At 40.6% G+C, this 18869-nt stretch overlaps 1 protein-coding gene across 1 annotated transcript in view; it reads left to right on the top strand.

Annotated features, from left to right (window-relative positions):
- Positions 1-13340, top strand: part of LOC143302021 (uncharacterized) — a 78794-nt gene extending 65454 nt beyond the window's left edge. Inside the window, exons 12-17 of the mRNA XM_076616507.1 lie at positions 4985-5115; positions 9599-9761; positions 10115-10319; positions 10542-10719; positions 11177-11366; positions 12813-13340. Coding sequence (XP_076472622.1) covers positions 4985-5115; positions 9599-9761; positions 10115-10319; positions 10542-10719; positions 11177-11366; positions 12813-13340 — 1395 coding nt within the window. The remainder of the gene's footprint in view (positions 1-4984; positions 5116-9598; positions 9762-10114; positions 10320-10541; positions 10720-11176; positions 11367-12812) is intronic.
- The last annotated feature ends 5529 nt before the right edge of the window (positions 13341-18869 follow it).

The raw sequence follows: 18869 nt of genomic DNA, 5'->3' as shown, positions 1-18869 counted from the left end.
TTTGACAGATAATCATAAGAGCTTAAACTTATCTCCCCCTGTGTGTACACAGAAGGAAGTAACCGCCCACACTCCCCTAGTATCCCCTCACCCAGCACCAGAACAGTTACAGCGTGACGGAAGTATACTGCTTGACGTTATGAGTGACTTCTCTGGTATGCTTCTGAGACATCTTCTGACCCACAGCCCAATGTTATGTCAGTCTCTGAAGGCCAGTTCTCTGGCCCGTCTCCAGCACTAACTGCAGCATCTGGTAATGCTTCTAGTGATTCCATGCCACAGGAAGATGATGGACATGTTTGCCTTGAAAGCACGTCTCAGTCTGTTTCTACAGTTCATCATTCAAACAGTGAAACTATACATGTACCTACACAAAACCGATTTGATGTTCTATCAGAATCCAACCAGGATCAAACTGTTAACAAAAGCCAAAATCAAAGAATGTCACACTCCCCTAGAGGGAAAAGCATCCCAGAAATCTCAGCACATGCTTCAACACATGACTTAAAAACACCGATTCAAAAACTTACCCCAAAGCAAGTTCTAGGTGAAATAAATATCCCAGCTGAATCCTCCTCGTTACTAATTGGGGACTCTGTCATTAGGTATGTAAACCCTAAGAGGCTACAAACTCACAGTGACCCTCTCTTTAAAGTATGCATTCCTGGAATAACGGTTGATGATCTCGCCCAGTGGTTCAATAGTTTAGCAAAACAAGATCAAATACTAACTGTTATTGTGCATGTTGGAATCAATGATTGTTCAGCTGGACCGGTTTCAACCCAGAAATGGTGTGAACTCATTGGCCTGTGCACCAGTTGTTTTCCCTCAGCATATATAGCATTCAGCTCTATTCTCCCTGCTGGAGGTCGTAATCAATTGAACAATACCATTGCACCATCCAACAGAAGTTTGTATTCTGCCTGCATGAGCATGCAGGTGGACATGATTGACCACTGCAGTGCCTTTGTAACTCAGAACGGGGCACCACGTCAGGCATTGTATAATGATGCCACTCACCCCAGTAGAAGAGGGACGGCCTGCCTTGCCGTCACCTTCAAGAGGGTTCTCCCTCAGCCTGGCCGTACAGAAAACAACAACCGTCCTGAAGACGTGGGGTCCTCACGTCCTTCCTCAGGTCACAGGGATAGAGGGAGATCCCCGCACGTCAGCAGTGAATCAGCTTCCTCACGCTGGTCCCAGTACCTAGACCTTGCTGATGCAGGCTCTCCTCCCTTATCATCCACTGCCCACTTTCCCCCTCTGCCGTCCAGGAGTGACCGGCGTGTCACCTTCAGTGAGGCACGTCCACCTCAGCGAGTCCAGCCCCAGGACCGCACACCTACAGACCGTTTGGCAGATGGTGAAGGGGACGAATTACCTCCCCCTCTAGCCAGACGATCCCATGAAAATGCAAGTCTGTACCCCCCACCACATACCTTTTCATCCTTCCCATATGCCCCCCCTCCTTACCCCTTCCCACGTCCAGTGATTCCCTACACCCAGCACCCCAGATGCCCAGACCCATTCCCTTACCCTCCCCTCAATGTCCACAGAGGAGGGTTCTCACAACCTCAGTACCCAGTCCCAGGTGCCCAAGACTTCACACCTACCCCCACAGGGCTCCATCTATGACAATCACAGCTGGCTTCCACCCAGCCCTGTTGGCCAGTGTGCACAACAACTCGTCAACCTGGCATCTCACCTGGTGTACGACCGTGACCGTCAGCGACCGATGCCATCGTGGTAGACACGGTGTATTGCTTCGCCAGATCATCCCAGTGCCGTGCCACACTGCTAACTTGTATTATGTGCAGCTGGTCCATATTGTTGTATTGTAATATGTGGCTGTAGCTATGTTGCTTCTTCATCTTTTTGTCTCCATATATGGTACAATGATTTGGTATACATAAACCTACCGTAAGCTTGTCATTGCTTTAAACATAATGACATTTAATGCTTTGTTTCATATTTTGTTTCAAGATGTTCGTGATAACACTATGTAAATTATAATTAAAATGCATCACAGTTAGTTGATATGTTCTGATTATTCATTGTCAAATCAGGCCATATTGTATACTCGGATGGGGACGTTTAAACAATAATTGTTAACTTACTGTCTTATTCACGGAAGTTGCGTAGATATATCTAAACAAATTCATTTCAACTTGATTTGCTTTGTACAGATGTAAGTGTGGTATTCTGTATTTCTAATTAGTGTTGTGTCGTAAGTGTTATCTTTGTCTTAAAGGACATTAACTATTTTGCTTTATTCCCTGCGAGCATATTACTTGAACATGGAGAAATGCCCCACTACCCCGAGGTGGTTGACAAAAACTGGATTTAAAATTAGTCATCTGAATACTTGTCATATGTTGAACAAGATGTCAGACATTCCTTCCATTTTATCAAACTCTGGCGATTGCTTTCACACTTTTGGCTTCTCTGAATCACGATTATCTGATTTAGTTTCTGATAATGTTATATCTGCTCCTGGATACCATCTCGTCAGGCGAGATGCCACATTAAAACTAGAAACAGGATTGGTTGCCTAATGTTCATCAGTCAGTTAATTATAAACACGTTAGTTGTTTTGTTCAATATAGAATAGGGTGTATTTGGTTAGAGATTCATTTCAAAGGGACATACTGGAAAAATCTCCTGAAATCCTAAATAAACATTTTACTACTATCGCCGAAAGAATTTTCAAGGTTGATAACACACAGTCCAATGACTTGCAGTTACTAAAATGTTTCTGTGATACCAAACACATACAATCTAACCTTTATCTAACATATATTAGCGTACATGACGTGTTCAAAGAATTATCTTCATTAAAACAGTCCAGATCCCGAGGTTTGGATGGCATAGATAGTAAAATATTAAAGATTTCAGCACCTATTATCTCTGAACACATTACATACATCTATAACCTCTGCATTGATAAATCCTCCTATCCTCAAGCTTTTAAAAATGCTAAAGTGTTCCCTGTCTTTAAAGCTGGTGATCCATCTGACCCTGCTAACTATAGGCCTATATCAATATTATCCACATTATCCAAACCCCTCGAAAAACATATTAAACTTAATCTTCAAGCACATTTCAGCAAATATGATTTTTTTTCATCCCAATCAAAGTGGCTTTAGAAAAAATCATTCCTGTCACACCGCACTAACAAATCTCGTAGAAGAATGGCATTTAAACATAAACAACGACTTATTTACTGGTTCTGTTTTTATTGATTTTGCTAAAGCTTTTGATACTATTGATCACAATCTTCTCTCAAAAAAATTACTCATGTATGGATTATCCCCTGAATCTGTCGAACTTGTATCTTCCTTTCTTAATAGTAGGAAACAAATTGTCTTCCAAGATTCTAAATTATCCCCTCTTATGCCAATCAATATGGAATTCCTCAGGGATCAGTGTTGGGGCTTGTTTTATTTTCAATATATATAAATGACCCACTTTTCGTTTCATCTTCTTGTGAACTTTTCACTGATGACACAACCCTCCAAAAAAAAAAAAAAAAAAAAAAAGACAAATGTCGATGCCGTATGTACTCAGTTGCAGATTGATATTGATAAACTCGTAAAATGGACCGAAATTAATCACATGGCAATCCACCCACACAAATCAAAATTTATGCTAGTGACAACCAGACAGAAACGCCAAAACATCAAATCTAGATTACTCGGACCAAAGGTACTTGGCAGTGAGTTGGGGGTAGTTAATTCTTACAAATTACTTGGTCTTACAATTGATAATAACCTGTCATGGTCTAATCGTGTTTCTGCTTTGTGTAAAAAGCTATCGAAAAAATTATATCAGCTTAACAGAATTAAACATTTCCTTGATCAACATACCCGCAAACTATTTTTTCACGCATACATTCAACCCGACATCGACTATGCCTCAACATGCTGGGTCTTAGCAAGTAAAAATTGCTTGAAACCACTCATAAGTATATACAGACGTTCTCTCAAGATTATTCTCCTCAAATCTTCTATCTATACTAACGACTACAAAGAACTAAACATTCTTCCTTTCCATCTCAAATGTATCTTTAATAAAGGTGTTTTTATGTACAAAATTAAAAAGAAATTAGCACCATCCTACCTTCAGAGGAAATTTCCTGAAAAAAGTGTTCGTGGCAAAAATACCATTTCTATCCCTCGTCCGAGAACTAACCTTTTCATGTCATCTCTCATGTATTCTTGTGGTAAAGTATGGAATGAAATTCCCGACTATCTGAAAAATAAATCCACCTTGGTATCATTCAGAAAAGAGTACCAAAAATATCTCGTGAAACAATTATAAACAATTCTTATATACCGTGTTTTGTTTGAGCTTCTTGAGAGAGCTTCCACACAATAATATTTTTTTCGTTGCTCTCTGGCAATGTGAACAGGGAAAGGAGCTCAGAAGATTAGTGTATATCAGCCCGTGTATGCATGCGTGCGTACGCTGGTGTGTGTGTGTGTGTGTGTGTGTGTGTGTGTGTGTGTGTGTGTGTGTGTGTGTGTGATTGAGTTATATTCCATGCTATTTTTTTTTTTGTTTCGTGATTAACTCTTGTTGTTGTAGTTGTTGTTGTTGTTGTTACTGTCTGCACCGAGTGTCCGTACCGATTTTTTTTTCTTTCCTTTTTCATCTTTTGTGCGTGTGTGTGGGTGTGTGTGTTTGTGTGTGAGGGAGGGCATGGTGTAAAGAAGCTTCCAGCTTATCCAGTTTACCCTCAATAAAACATTTGTTCATTTGTACCTGAGTGTCTGTGTGGGTATGTGTGTGGGCGTGTGCAAGTTGGTCTATATCTGTGTGTCTCTGTGTGTCTGTACCTGAGTGTCTGTGTGGGTATGTGTGTGGGCGTGTGCAAGTTGGTCTGTATCTGTGTGTCCTTGTGTGTCTGTACCTGAGTGTCTGTGTGGGTATGTGTGTGGGCGTGTGCAAGCTGATCTATATGTCTGTGTCTGTGTCTGTGTAGCCTTACCGGCGAACGACCGACGCAAACAGCTGTATCCTGTGCGGAAAGGGGCGTGGCCGAATGGCTAACCCACGTGACAAGTGCACGTGCACCAGCATGACTCACTGCGCACAGTGCCACAAGGACGACAAGTAAGTGGGCTGAGCGGGATGGTTTTTATTCCATTTATGTGGTGTTTTCATATTATGCGATGGAACGTCATTGTGTACATGGTGTAATAGAATGTATGTGTACTCGTTGTGCCATGGAACGTCTTTGTGTACATGTGGTGCAGTGGAACGTCTTTGTGTCTTTGTGGTGCATTGGAATGTCTTTGTGTCTTATGGTGTAATGAAATGTCTGTGTCTTTGTGGTGCAATGGAACGTCTCTGTGTACATATGGTACAGTGGAACGTCTCTGTGTACATGTTGTGCAGTGAAACGTCTCTGTGTACATGTGGTGCAGTGGAAGGTCTCTGTGTACATGTGCAATGGAATGTCTGTGTCTTTGTGGTGCAGTGGAACGTCTTTGTGTACATGTGGTGCAGTGGATTGTCTTTGTGGTGCTGTGGAACGTCTTTTTGTCAACATGTGGAACGTATGTGTGTCTTTGTGGCATGATGGAATTATCTTTTTGTACATGTGGTGCAATGGAACATCTGTGTGTACAATGGAGTGTCCTTTTGTACATGTGGTGCAGTGGAGTGTCCTTTTGTACATGTGGTACAGTGGAGTGTCTTTCTGTACATGTGGTGCAGTGGAGTGTCCTTTTGTACATTTGGTGCAGTGGAGTGTCTTTCTGTACATGTGGTGCAGTGGAGTGTCCTTTTGTACATGTGGTGCAGTGGAGTGTCTTTTTGTACATGTGGTACAGTGGAGTGTCTTTTTGTACATGTGGTGCAATAGGATATCTATGTGTCTCTGAATCACGATTATCTGATTTAGTTTCTGATAATGTTATAGCCGCTCCTGGATACCATCTCATCAGGCGAGATGCCACATTAAAACTAGAAACAGGATTAGTTGCCTATGTTCATCAGTCAGTTAATTATAAACATGTTAGTTGTTTTGATCAATATAGAATAGAGTGTATTTGGTTAGAGATTCATTTCAAAGGGACAAAGCCAATCCTTGTGTGTTTTCTTTACAGAAACCCCGAAGAACGGGTTGAATGGCATGATCGCTTTGAGCTGATGATGGAAGATGCTTTGAACTATTCCACAGAAGTAATTGTGCTAGGTGATTTTAATATAGATTTGTTAAAACCACAGGATAAATGGAGACGCACTTTTGAATCATACAACTTAACACAGATTGTAAATACCCCAACAAGAAAGACGCTGCTCTCAGAAACGTTAATTGATCACATTTATGTAACTAACCCTAGTAGTGTTGTAGAAACATCTGTTCCCGTATTCGGCCTTAGCGATCACTTTCCTGTTTGTGTAACATGGTCAAAGAAAGGAATAAAAATCCCCAGGTGCAGTCACAAGTATATATCGTTCCGCAGCTACAAAAAGTTTGATACAGAGGGATTTCTGTCAGATTTATGTATGGTTGATTTTTCTAATGTTTACCAGTGTACCGATCCTGATAGTGCTCTTGCAACTTGGTATAGTAACTTTCTTTCTGTCTTTAACAAGCATGCTCCCTTAAGGACTAAACGTGTCAAACATGAAGAAAAGCCTTCTTGGTTAACTGAAGATATTAAATTAGAAATAGAGTATCGTGATCTGTTACTGAAAACTACAGGAAAAGATGATAAATTTAAGAAACAGAGAAACAAAGTAACTGCAATGAAACGGGCTGCCCAAAAGAAATATTTCAGTGACTTGATAATAAATAAAAAGGATTCAAAATCCATCTGGAAAGCTATCAACCAACTGTCGAGGAAAAATTCAACTTCTACTACTGGAAATGAACTATCTCCTGAAATCCTAAATAAACATTTTACTACTATCGCCGAAAGAATTTTCAAGGTTGATAACACACAGTCCAATGACTTGCAGTTACTAAAATGTTTCTGTGATACCAAACACATACAATCTAACCTTTATCTAACATATATTAGCGTACATGACGTGTTCAAGGAATTATCTTCATTAAAACAGTCCAGATCCCGAGGTTTGGATGGTATAGATAGTAAAATATTAAAGATTTCAGCACCTATTATCTCTGAACACATTACATACATCTATAACCTCTGCATTGATAAATCCTCCTATCCTCAAGCTTTTAAAAATGCTAAAGTGTTCCCTGTCTTTAAAGCTGGTGATCCATCTGACCCTGCTAACTATAGGCCTATATCAATATTATCCACATTATCCAAACCCCTCGAAAAACATATTAAACTTAATCTTCAAGCACATTTCAGCAAATATGATTTTTTTCATCCCAATCAAAGTGGCTTTAGAAAAAATCATTCCTGTCACACCGCACTAACAAATCTCGTAGAAGAATGGCATTTAAACATAAACAACGACTTATTTACTGGTTCTGTTTTTATTGATTTTGCTAAAGCTTTTGATACTATTGATCACAATCTTCTCTCAAAAAAATTACTCATGTATGGATTATCCCCTGAATCTGTCGAACTTGTATCTTCCTTTCTTAATAGTAGGAAACAAATTGTCTTCCAAGATTCTAAAGTATCCCCTCTTATGCCAATCAGTTATGGAATTCCTCAGGGATCAGTGTTGGGGCCTGTTTTATTTTCAATATATATAAATGACCTTCCACTTTTCGTTTCATCTTCTTGTGAACTTTTCGCTGATGACACAACCCTCCATAAAAAAGACACAAATGTCGATGCCGTATGTACTCAGTATATTGATAAACTCGTAAAATGGACCGAAATTAATCACATGGCAATCCACCCACACAAATCAAAATTTATGCTAGTGACAACCAGACAGAAACGCCAAAACATCAAATCTAGATTACTCGGACCAAAGGTACTTGGCAGTGAGCTGGGGGTAGTTAATTCTTACAAATTACTTGGTCTTACTATTGATAATAACCTGTCATGGTCTAATCATGTTTCTGCTTTATGTAAAAAGCTATCGAAAAAATTATATCAGCTCAACAGAATTAAACATTTCCTTGATCAACATACCCGCAAGTTATTTTTTCACGCATACATTCAACCTGACATCGACTATGCCTCAACATGCTGGGACTTAGCAAGCAAAAATTGCTTGAAACCACTCATAAGCATATACAGACGTTCTCTCAAGATTATTCTCCTCAAATCTTCTGTCTATACTAACGACTACAACGAACTAAACATTCTTCCTTTCCATCTCAAATGTATCTTTAATAAAGGTGTTTTTATGTACAAAATTAAAAAGAAATTAGCACCATCCTACCTTCAGAGGAAATTTCCTGAAAAAAGTGTTCGTGGCAAAAATACCATTTCTATCCCTCGTCCGAGAACTAACCTCTTCATGTCATCTCTCATGTATTCTGGTGGTAAACTATGGAATGAAATTCCCGACTATCTGAAAAATAAATCCACCTTGGTATCATTCAAAAAAGAGTACCAAAAATATCTCATGAATCAGTTATAAATAATTCTTATATTCCGTGTTTTGTTTGAGCTTCTTGAGAGAGCTTCTACACAATAACATTTTTTTCGTTGCTCTCTGGCAATGTGAACAGGGAAAGGAGCTCAGAAGATTAGTGTATATCAGTCCGTGTATGCATGCGTGCGTAAGCTGGTGCGTGCGTGCGTGTTTGTTTGTGTGTGTGTGTGTGTGTGTGTGTGTGTGTGTGTGTGTGTGTGTGTGTGTGTGTGTGAGTTATATTCCATGCTATTTTTTTATGTTTCGTGATTAACTCTTGTTGTTGTAGTTGTTGTTGTTGTTGTTACCGTCTACACCGAGTGTCCGTACCGATTTTCTTTTTTCTTTCACTTTTTTTCTTTCTTTTTTTTTCCTTTTTCATCTTTTGTGCATGTGAGTGGGTGTGTGTGTTTGTGTGTGAGGGAGGGCATGGTGTAAAGAAGCTTCCAGCTTATCCAGTTACCCTCAATAAAACATTTGTTCATTCATTGTTCATTTGTTCTGTACAAGTGGTGCAACAGAATGTATTTGTGTCTTTGCGGTGCAGGGGGATATCTGTGTCTTTGTGTACATGTGGTGCAATGGAATGGATTTTGTCTTTGTGTACATGTTGTGCAATGAAAACTACGTGTCTTTGTGGTGCAATGGAATGTCTTTTGGGTCTTTGTGTACATACAGTGCGATGAAATGTCTTTGTGCCTTTATGTAATGTCTTTTTGTCTTTGTGTAAACGTGGTGCAAAGGAACGTCTTTGTGTACTTGTGGTTCAGTGGAATATCTTTGTGTCTTTATGGTGGAATGGACTGTATCCGTGTTTTTGTGATGCAACTAAATATCTTTGGGTCCCTCTATGCATATTGTGCAATGGAATATCTTTATGTCTTTGTATGCATAAGGTGCAATGGAATATCTTTGGGTCTTTGTATACATATGGTGCAATGAAATATCTTTGTGTCTTTGTGCACATGTGGTGCAATGAAATATCTTTGTGTCTTTGTGCACATGTGGTGCAATGGGATATCTGTGTGATTTTTAGTACACGTGGTGCAACTGAATGTCTTTGTGATGTCAGACAGGTGGAGCTGAATAAGCGAGCCACCAGGAAAGAGTACAAGTGCTCCATGCACGGAGCATTTCGGGAGTACACAGAGTATTTGAGTGGCCTGAAGAACTGGTGTCTGGTGTGGACCACAATGGCCATAGTCCCCCTCACTGTCATCCTGGGCATGATTAAGGTGTGTGTGTGTGTGTGTGTGTGGAGGGGTGAGTGTATTCATGTATGTGTGTAGGAGGGGGGTATTCATGTGTGGGATGTTGTGTTATGGTAACAGTGGAAATAGCAATACGAGTAGCACCTCATGAAAACTATGTCTGGTTATAATGTTATTCTTTATCCCCGATGTAAATGTATTCACTAGCTTTATCTAATTCATCCTTGATATTTTTCATCATTTATATATATATATATATATATATATATATATACAGCTATTATCTATATCTAGATATGTTTGTGTATATATATAGATAGATAGATAGATTATTCATATGTGTGTGTGTTTTGTATTTTTTGTTGGTTGTTTTGCAGTTAAGTCTCAGCTGGGTATACCTGTTCATGGGCATCCTGGTGGGGTCAGCCGTGATCCCCATTACGTTATGCATGTTCTGGGGCCGCCTGACGGGACTGGGGATGATGCTTGGCAGTGTGGGGGGCACGGTGCTCGCGCTCATCACGTGGCTCGTCGTGGCTTCCACCTACGAGGGAGGACTGACCAAGTTTCTGGACAATACAGGTGAGTTTTTGATTGATTTTGTTTTCAAGTGATTGCTTGATTGAGTAGCTGCTTTGGTTAATGAAAATGTTTGATTGAATCATGGATTTATTTATTTATTTATTTATTCATTTTTCAATTTATCTATTAATTTATCTATCTATATCTATCTATCATCTTTTTTTATCTATTTATTTATTCATTCATTGACACCAAATGTTCCCATCATTTATGACATTGTAGGCAAGGAGATAGCCATGCTCTGTGGAAACTTGGTGGCCATTTTGTCTGGTGGCCTCATCACGGTTGTGACGTCACTGGTGACGAATCGTCACTATGTCAAAGAACAGGCCACGGAGATTTGGGAGAATACACGTGACATTGACAGTCCTCTAGTGCCGTGGACGGAAGTGTATGCCAAGTGAGTACCATGATGTGTTTTTTTAGTCAGTTATTTATTGAACTTTTTTTCTTTTCTTTTTTTTTTGCGGTGATAATTAAAAAAATATGACATGATATATATTGCCTCACTCTGTTTTACCCTTACCCAACATTATCTACCCTACGCCACCCTATCCTTGCCCTGAGCTAACCCCATCTACCCTGCGCCTTCCCTTAGCTAACCCCAGCCTACCCTATCCTTGCCCTGAGCTAACCCAACCAACTCTATCAATCCCCTGACCTAACCCCAACCTGCCATATCTATCTCCTGGGCTAACCGCAACCCACCCTATCCTTGCCCTGAGCTAACCCCAACCTGCTCTATTCATTCTCTGAGCTTACCCCAACCTACCCTATCCTTGCCCTGAGCTAACCACAACCTGCTTTATCCATTCTCTGAGCTAACCCCAACCAACCCTATCAATGTTTTGTTGCAGAGAACTAGAGCTGACCGGCGCCCACCAGCTAGACAACAGGCCCACGCTGCAGGAGGTCAGCGTGACCTTTCGCACATCTCGATGGATCGCCAACGTGGGGTCAGTCACTCTGGCCTTGGTGCTGGTCATTCTGTGGCCAGCCTGCATGGTGGCCATCGAGGTCATGACCAAGGAGCAGTTCATTGGATGGGTAGGAGTTAGCACACTGTCTTTTTGTTGTTGCTGGTGTGTGTGTGTGTGTGTGTGTGTGTCTGTCTGTCTGTCTGTCTGTCTGTCTGTGTCTGTGTCTGTATAAGTGCATATAAAAGTGCATAGCCCTCGTAAAAAGATGTACGGCTTCTTTCGCGGACCCGAGCTACGGAATGGGTTCGTGCGCTTAAGCGTGCCGCGGGTGCGTGCGTGCATGTTTGTCTGTGTTTGTGTGTGTGTGTTATGTCTGTATGTCTGTCAGTCGCCTGTCTGTTGGTATCGGTTCTCTCCCCTTCACCTCTCTAACCACTCTCCTTCCACCATCCCTTGTGTTATTGCTCTTGTTGTTCTTTCTTTCATTTTTCTACTTCTGTCTGTTTGTCTGTCTGCCTGTCTGTATGTTGTTGTTTTTTGTTTCTTTTTCTTCTTCTTTGTCTTCTTCTTCTGCCTGTCTGTCAGTTTGTCTGTGTGCCTGCCTGTCTGTCTGTATGTCTTTCTTTCTTCTTCTCTTTCTCCCTTCTTCCTCTTCCGCCTGTCTGTCTGCCAGCCTGCTTGGCTTTCTTTCTTTCTTTCTTCTTCATCTTCCTCCTCTGTCCGCCTGTTTGTCTGCCTGTCTGTGTGTCCGCCTCTCTGTCTGTGTTCTCTGCTCTGTCCTTCCACCCATCCATCCATGCAACCTTCAGTAACTGATGTTTCTGTCTTTTACACACACACAACAACAACAACAAAACAACAACAACAACAACAACAACAACACACACACACACACACACACACACACACATATATATATATATATAGAGAGAGAGAGAGAGAGGAGGTTTTGCATGCTTGAATACCAAATCGCCTGGAATGCCCCGTGGTTTCTATTGTCTACACCTTTGTTCAGTTTCAGTTTCTCAAGGAGGCGTCAGTGCGTTCAGACAAATCCATATAGGCTACACCAGGCAGATTCCTGACAGCAGCGTAACCCAACGCACTTGTCAGGCCTTGAGTGCATGCTTATATATGTGTGTACCTATCAGAGTGGATTTCGTTTTACATAATTTTGCCAGAGGACAACACTCTCGTTGCTATGGGTTCTTTTCAGTGCACCAAGTGCATGCTACACACGGGAATTCGGTTTATCGTCTCATCCGAAAGACTGGACGCTCAGTTTGATTTTCCAGTCAAACTTGGGAGAAAGGGCGAGAGCAGAATTCGAACCCACACCCTCACGGACTCTCTGTATAGGCAGCTGAACATCTGATTCATCCTGCCACCTTCCTCCTTGCCTTCGTTCATATGGGTCTAACAGCCTGTAAAAATTAAATCCATATATTTGTATTTGTACATATGGGTCTAACAGCCTGTAAAAAAACTGAATCGGTATATTTGTATTTGTACATATGGGTCTAACAGCCTGTAAAAACTGAATCAATATATTTGTATTTGTACACACATGCAGGTGAACATGTCCAAAGCCTGGGCCTTCCTGGCGCTGGCCTTCGTGGTCGTCGTGCCCCTGCTCAACGAGGCCGCAGATCTTGTACACGCCTTCAAGGCAGGCCGCAAGGTCCACTGCGAGTCAGAAGAGGTCCTGGTAGCCACGTGCTCCGGTCACATGGAACCCCAAACCCGCCCCCGTGTCCACGTGTCCACCCCCTCCCCCAGCTCACCCACCACCCCTGAACCCGTCTTCACGAGCCTTACCTCCAAGGGAGACGTTGTGCAGGATGGCGGTTGTGGTGGTGGTGAGCATAAGGGGGGAGTGGTGATGGGCGTGACGCCGTCTGGGGAGTTGAAGAGAGTCGATAACGGTGACGTCAGTTACGTTGAAAGTTGGCGGGCTGGTAACCAGGAAGCGGATGCAGTTCTGGAGACGCGCGGAACTCTGGGAAGCGTCGGCGGAAGGGGAGAGGATCATGGGAATGGCGTGACGGGGGGCGTAGAGAGTGGTGGGGAATTAGATGATTCCAAGCAGTCTGTGTTCTGAGGTTGGGGGCGTTTTGTGTGTGTGCAGTTGTTGGGTTGGTTGGGGGTGGGGGATGGTGGGTGGAGGTGATGGTGAGTGATGACTGTTGGGAGTGAGCAGCCCATTGTTGTTAAGTCTATTTCCATATTGCTTTTGTTTAGTGTTATCATTTATGTTCTTTTTTATCATTGTTATTTTGTTTTATCTATTTTTGTTATATACTTGGCTTGATTATTTCATTAACGTTCTCTTTTTTTTGTTTCAATGTTCCGTGTACACACACACACACACACACACACACGTGCGCGTGTGAGTGCACGCGCTCACACACACACACACACACACACACACACACTTTTTTTTTCTATTATTGCTTAATGCCTCGTTTCTCTATATTGTCAAACCCCACTTTCCTTGAATTGTGAAACAGGTAATAGAAAAGTCAAGAAGTATTATATATGTTATTCCCACTGTTCTATGAAACGTTTGCATAGAGCCATATATTGAAAAGACCTGTAACCACACTCTGTAAATAGAACAGACAACTGGTATCATTTCAAAGATCAGTGTAGTTAATCAGGAAGCAAAAGTTCAAATCATAAAAAGAGAAGTGTAAAATAAAAAGAATAGGAAAGGAAGGAAGGAAGGGAGACAGGAAGGAAGATAAAATGAATGAAGAAAGTAAGAATGAAGACTAAATGTAAATAAAGGAAAGAAGAAACGAAGGAAAGAAAAAAGGGAGAATGTTAAAATGAATGAAAAGAAGACAAGACAAGACAAATGGTTTATTGACTCAAGACTTGCTTATATCAGGGGTGGGAAGAAAGACAGAAAGAAAGAAATAACTTTTTAAAAGGGGGATAAATAAATGAATAAAACCAAGGATATAAAAAGGAAGATGAAACACAGATGCAGTGAGAAATAAATGAAAAGACATGACAAGAAACAAACTGCTTCATCAAACAGTCAGCCACACCCAAAACTTACAATAATGTATGCATGCATGTATGTACTCTCAAAATAACAAAACACACAACAAAACCGTAAATATTGTTTACATATCAAGACTTCTTTCAAATGTCAAGGATTGTTTGTAGTATTTGACATCATGTCTGCTTAATTTTGAACAAAACTACTTTCTACCCAGAAAATTATAATCATTTATTCCATATACCATGCCAAATTTCAATTTTTGCATAACTTATGGATTGGACTGGGTTATGCTATATCCTATGGATTGGACTGGATGATGTTTAACCTATGGATTGGAACTGGATGATGTTATAACCTATGGACTGGAACTAGGCAATGTTATAACCTATTGATTGGACTGGGTGATGTTATAACCTGGAACTGGGTGATGTTATAACCTATGGATTGGACTGGGTCATGTTATAACCTATGGATTGGACTGGGTGATGTTATAACCTACGGATTGAACTGGGTAATGTTTAATCTATGGATTGGACTGGGTGGTGTTTAATCTACGGATTGAACTGGGTAATGTTTAACCTATGAATTGAAACTGGGTGATGTTATAACCTATGGTTTGAGCTGGGTGATGTTTAACCTATGGATTGGAGCTGGGTGATGTTATAACCTATGGATTGAACTGGGTGATGTTAAACCTATGGATTAAACTGGGTGATGTTTAACCTATGGATTGGACTGGGTAATGTTATAACTTATGGATTGGACTGGGTGATGTTAACCTATGGGTTGGAACTGGGTGATGTTATAACCTATGGATTGGACTGGGTGATGTTTAACCTATAGATTGGAACTGGGTGATGTTATAATCCATGGATTGGACTGGGTGATGTTAAACCTATGGATTGGATTGGGTGATGTTTAACCTATGGGTTGGAACTGGGTGATGTTATAACCTATGGATTGGACTGGGTGATATTATAACCTATGGACTGAACTGGTGATGTTTAACTTATTGACTGGAGTGGGTGATGTTATCTGCATTTACATTTTCACGTTGGTACTTTTCCGCCCATATTTTTTTTCTGTATCTTTACAATTTTGCATGGTTGGTGGCTGTAGCCAGGTGAGTTTTGTATTTTAAACTTTACAGTGGAACTTTTATGCTCACAACATAATATTCATCATTTATCATACATATCAAGACTGCTTTGTGACATTATGAATGGATTCAATCAAGTGACAGTGTGTATATTTTCATCATCAGAGTGACACTTAAAAATTGTTGAATATATACATATCAAAACTGATTTGTAGCATGACGGTTGGCTTTAACTGGGTAATATGATCAATGTTTTTATGTTCACATATTTTTCATCTGTTGCTTTAAATGTGAGATCACTTAATTAAAGAAGGTAATGTTGTCTTTAATTTGATGTGTATGATATACAAATGACATTATTGTCCCAAATTCGTATCTGTTGGGTGTTCTTGACCACACTGACCTTTGACCCCAACATTACCCTTGGCTAAACTGAGCAGATTGACTATGAATTCCAGTTTACACTCGCACATTTCATTACTTTTGTGATTTGCTTCTACAGGGTAATTTTAATTATATTTTTGTTTGCTTGTTTTTGTGTTTCATGTACATATTCCGACGTTTTATGTTCAGAAAATCGCCTTTTTGTAGATTACACATATCATGACTTCTTCGATTGTGACTTGAGAATGGCTTTAACACTGTGATGTTGTCCATCTGTACTTGCTTGCATGACTTGTTTTCGCTAAGGAAACTGAACGTGCTGGAATTACAATGTACACCAACTGTTCCACCTCACCTGCTTCCTTGCCAAGCAATGTAAATCATTGAGCAAACGGGGGAAACAAATCACACACACACACACACACACACACACACACACACGGCCATCCCACGAACATGTATTATCCATCAAAACTTGTGTGAACATAGCGAATTCATGTGTAATCCTGAAGCACTTCTCGGCTCAATCCCACACCAGTAGGCTGGTATAGCGATTTTTTTTCAGATTACTGGGCTGTTTATTGTTATGTAAATTGCTGGAATACTGATAGTCATGCAGAGTATTGGACTACTTAATGTTATGAAGCATCCTGAGATACTAATCGTTATGTAGACTGCTGAGATACGAATTGAAATGGAGATATGTAGACCAATGGGACATGAATTGTTCCAGAGACGAATGGGATAGGAATTGTTATGGGGACTTATGGGATAGGAATAGAACATACGGACTAACAAGATGGGAATTGTCATGGAGACTAACGGGATAGGAATTGTTACGGAGACTAACGGGATAGGAATTGTTATGGAGACTAACGGAAGGAATTGTTATGGAGACTTACGGGATAGGAATTGTTACTGGGACTAACGGAATAGGAATTGTTATGGAGACTAACGGGACAGAAATTGTAAATGGGATTAACGGGATAGGAATTGTTACTGGAACTAACGGGACAGGGATTTTTATGGAGACTAACGGAATAGGAATAAATAAAACAAAATAAGGTCTACAGCCAAGGTGTGTAACCAGGTAAGCGAATCAATGAAACGATCTTCATTGGGAACAGTGAAGTTCGCGATGCACCAAAAACCGGAAACGCCCGAAGGTTCTCAAGAAAAACGGCCAAAAAGACAAGAAAATGCTCGAAATAAATAAATAAACGAATAGATCAATACATAAATATTCGTTTTCTAAAAACGGTTCCCGATCGCTGATACAGACATCTTTTCACAACATTATGTTAAAGTTTCTCCCCGTGGGACTGGGGACTGCTCTTCCCGAGAAGACAGCTTGGGTCACCACTGTGCAGCACTTTCCAATTTTTGCCATTACTTGGAGACAAATTTTCAGATATATGTATGATAGTCAGTCGTGTCCGGGCAATCGGAACAGCAAAGGAGTCAACTGCTGTCCAAACTATCTGGGTTATAATTTGATTAGCTGAGAATGTCTTCCCGTATTTTTTGTTTTGTTTGTTGTTGTTTTTTGGGAGGTTTTCTTGCTTGAGTTTTCACACACAGATCTGAATCTTTGTTCCGCTGACAGGAATCACATACATTTTTTCTTCACATCCACTACTTAATAAGTAAAGGTTTACGTTTATGTATTTGCTGATTAGCGGTTGTTTATTTGTTTGTTTGTTTGTCTGTTGTTGTTTGTTTTGGTTTCCTTTTTTTGTTTTTTTGGTTTGTTGTTGTTTGTTTGTTTTTTTGGGGGGTATCTTTTTTTTTCGGTGTTTGAACCAGAACAGTCGACGATAACTCTACATTTTCATCATGCTGTCAAATGACAAATTCCTCGCTAACTCTCAATTCATGGCATTTTCATTATGCTGTCAGGACAAATTCTTCGCTAACTCTCAATTCATGGCATTTTCAATTATGCAGTGGCATGACCAAACAGATCAAGTTGCAGCCTTGTGGGACATGTCAATTTGGGTGCAGGACAATTGTGGGATCTCTTGTGAGAGACATGCAGACCTGTGTTCGTACAGGGCAGTAAGGGATCACTTGTGAGCACAGCAGTACATATGGACATTTGCATATGGATTAATAAAGGATAAACTTGTGAATAATGCTAGATATGTTTATATGTGTCTGTATAGCATCACAGGGCAATACTGTGAGAAAGACATGTAGGTATGTGCCTGAAAATGTAACAACGGATCATTTTGTGCGCAGGATCTGTTGTTTGGTGTTTGTATTGGGCAATGCAGTATCATTTGTGAATCTATAACGCAGATCTTTGTCCACAACAATAACGATCACTTTTGAGCATTGCATGATGTAAACTGGTCCTGTGATTGTACGGGACAGGACACTCGTGAGCATAGCACTGTACATGGATATTTGTGTACATGTTAACAAAGGATCACCCATGCATACTGCACAACAAGTAAACATCTGTTTTCGTACAGGACAGTAATGGTTCACTTCTGAGCAGGACATATAGATCTCTTTGTAGACCTGTGCAGTACGGAATCACATTTGAGCACGATATGTAGACCAGTATTTGTACAGGACAGAAAGGAATCACTTGTCAGCACGACTTGTCTATGTGTTTGCTCAGGACAATAAGGAATCACTTGTGAGTATTGTACGACATGTATGTCTTTGAACATGGCAGCAAGGGATCACTTGTGAGCAGACATGTAAACCTGTTTGTACAGGACAGTAAGGGGTCACTTGTGAGCAGACATGTAAACCTGTTTGTACAGGACAGTAAGGGATCACTTGTGAGCAGACATGTAGACCTGTTTGTACATGACAGTAAGGGGTCACATGTGAGCAGACATGTACACCTGTTTGTACAGGACAGTAAGGGGTCACATGTGAGCAGACATGTAAACCTGTTTGTACAGGACAGTAAGGGATCACTTGTGAGCAGACATGTAAACCTGTTTGTACAGGACAGTAAGGGATCACTTGTGAGAAGACATGTAAACCTGTTTGTACAGGACAGTAAGGGATCACTTGTGAGCAGACATGTAAACCTGATGGTACAGGACAGTAAGAGGTCACTTGTGAGCAGACATGTAAACCTATTTGTACAGGACAGTAAAGGGTCACTTATG

This window comes from Babylonia areolata, chromosome 28 (assembly GCF_041734735.1).
Source record: "Babylonia areolata isolate BAREFJ2019XMU chromosome 28, ASM4173473v1, whole genome shotgun sequence".
NCBI classification, from domain to species: domain Eukaryota; kingdom Metazoa; phylum Mollusca; class Gastropoda; order Neogastropoda; family Buccinidae; genus Babylonia; species Babylonia areolata.
This window is presented reverse-complemented; position numbering and strand designations above follow the sequence as displayed.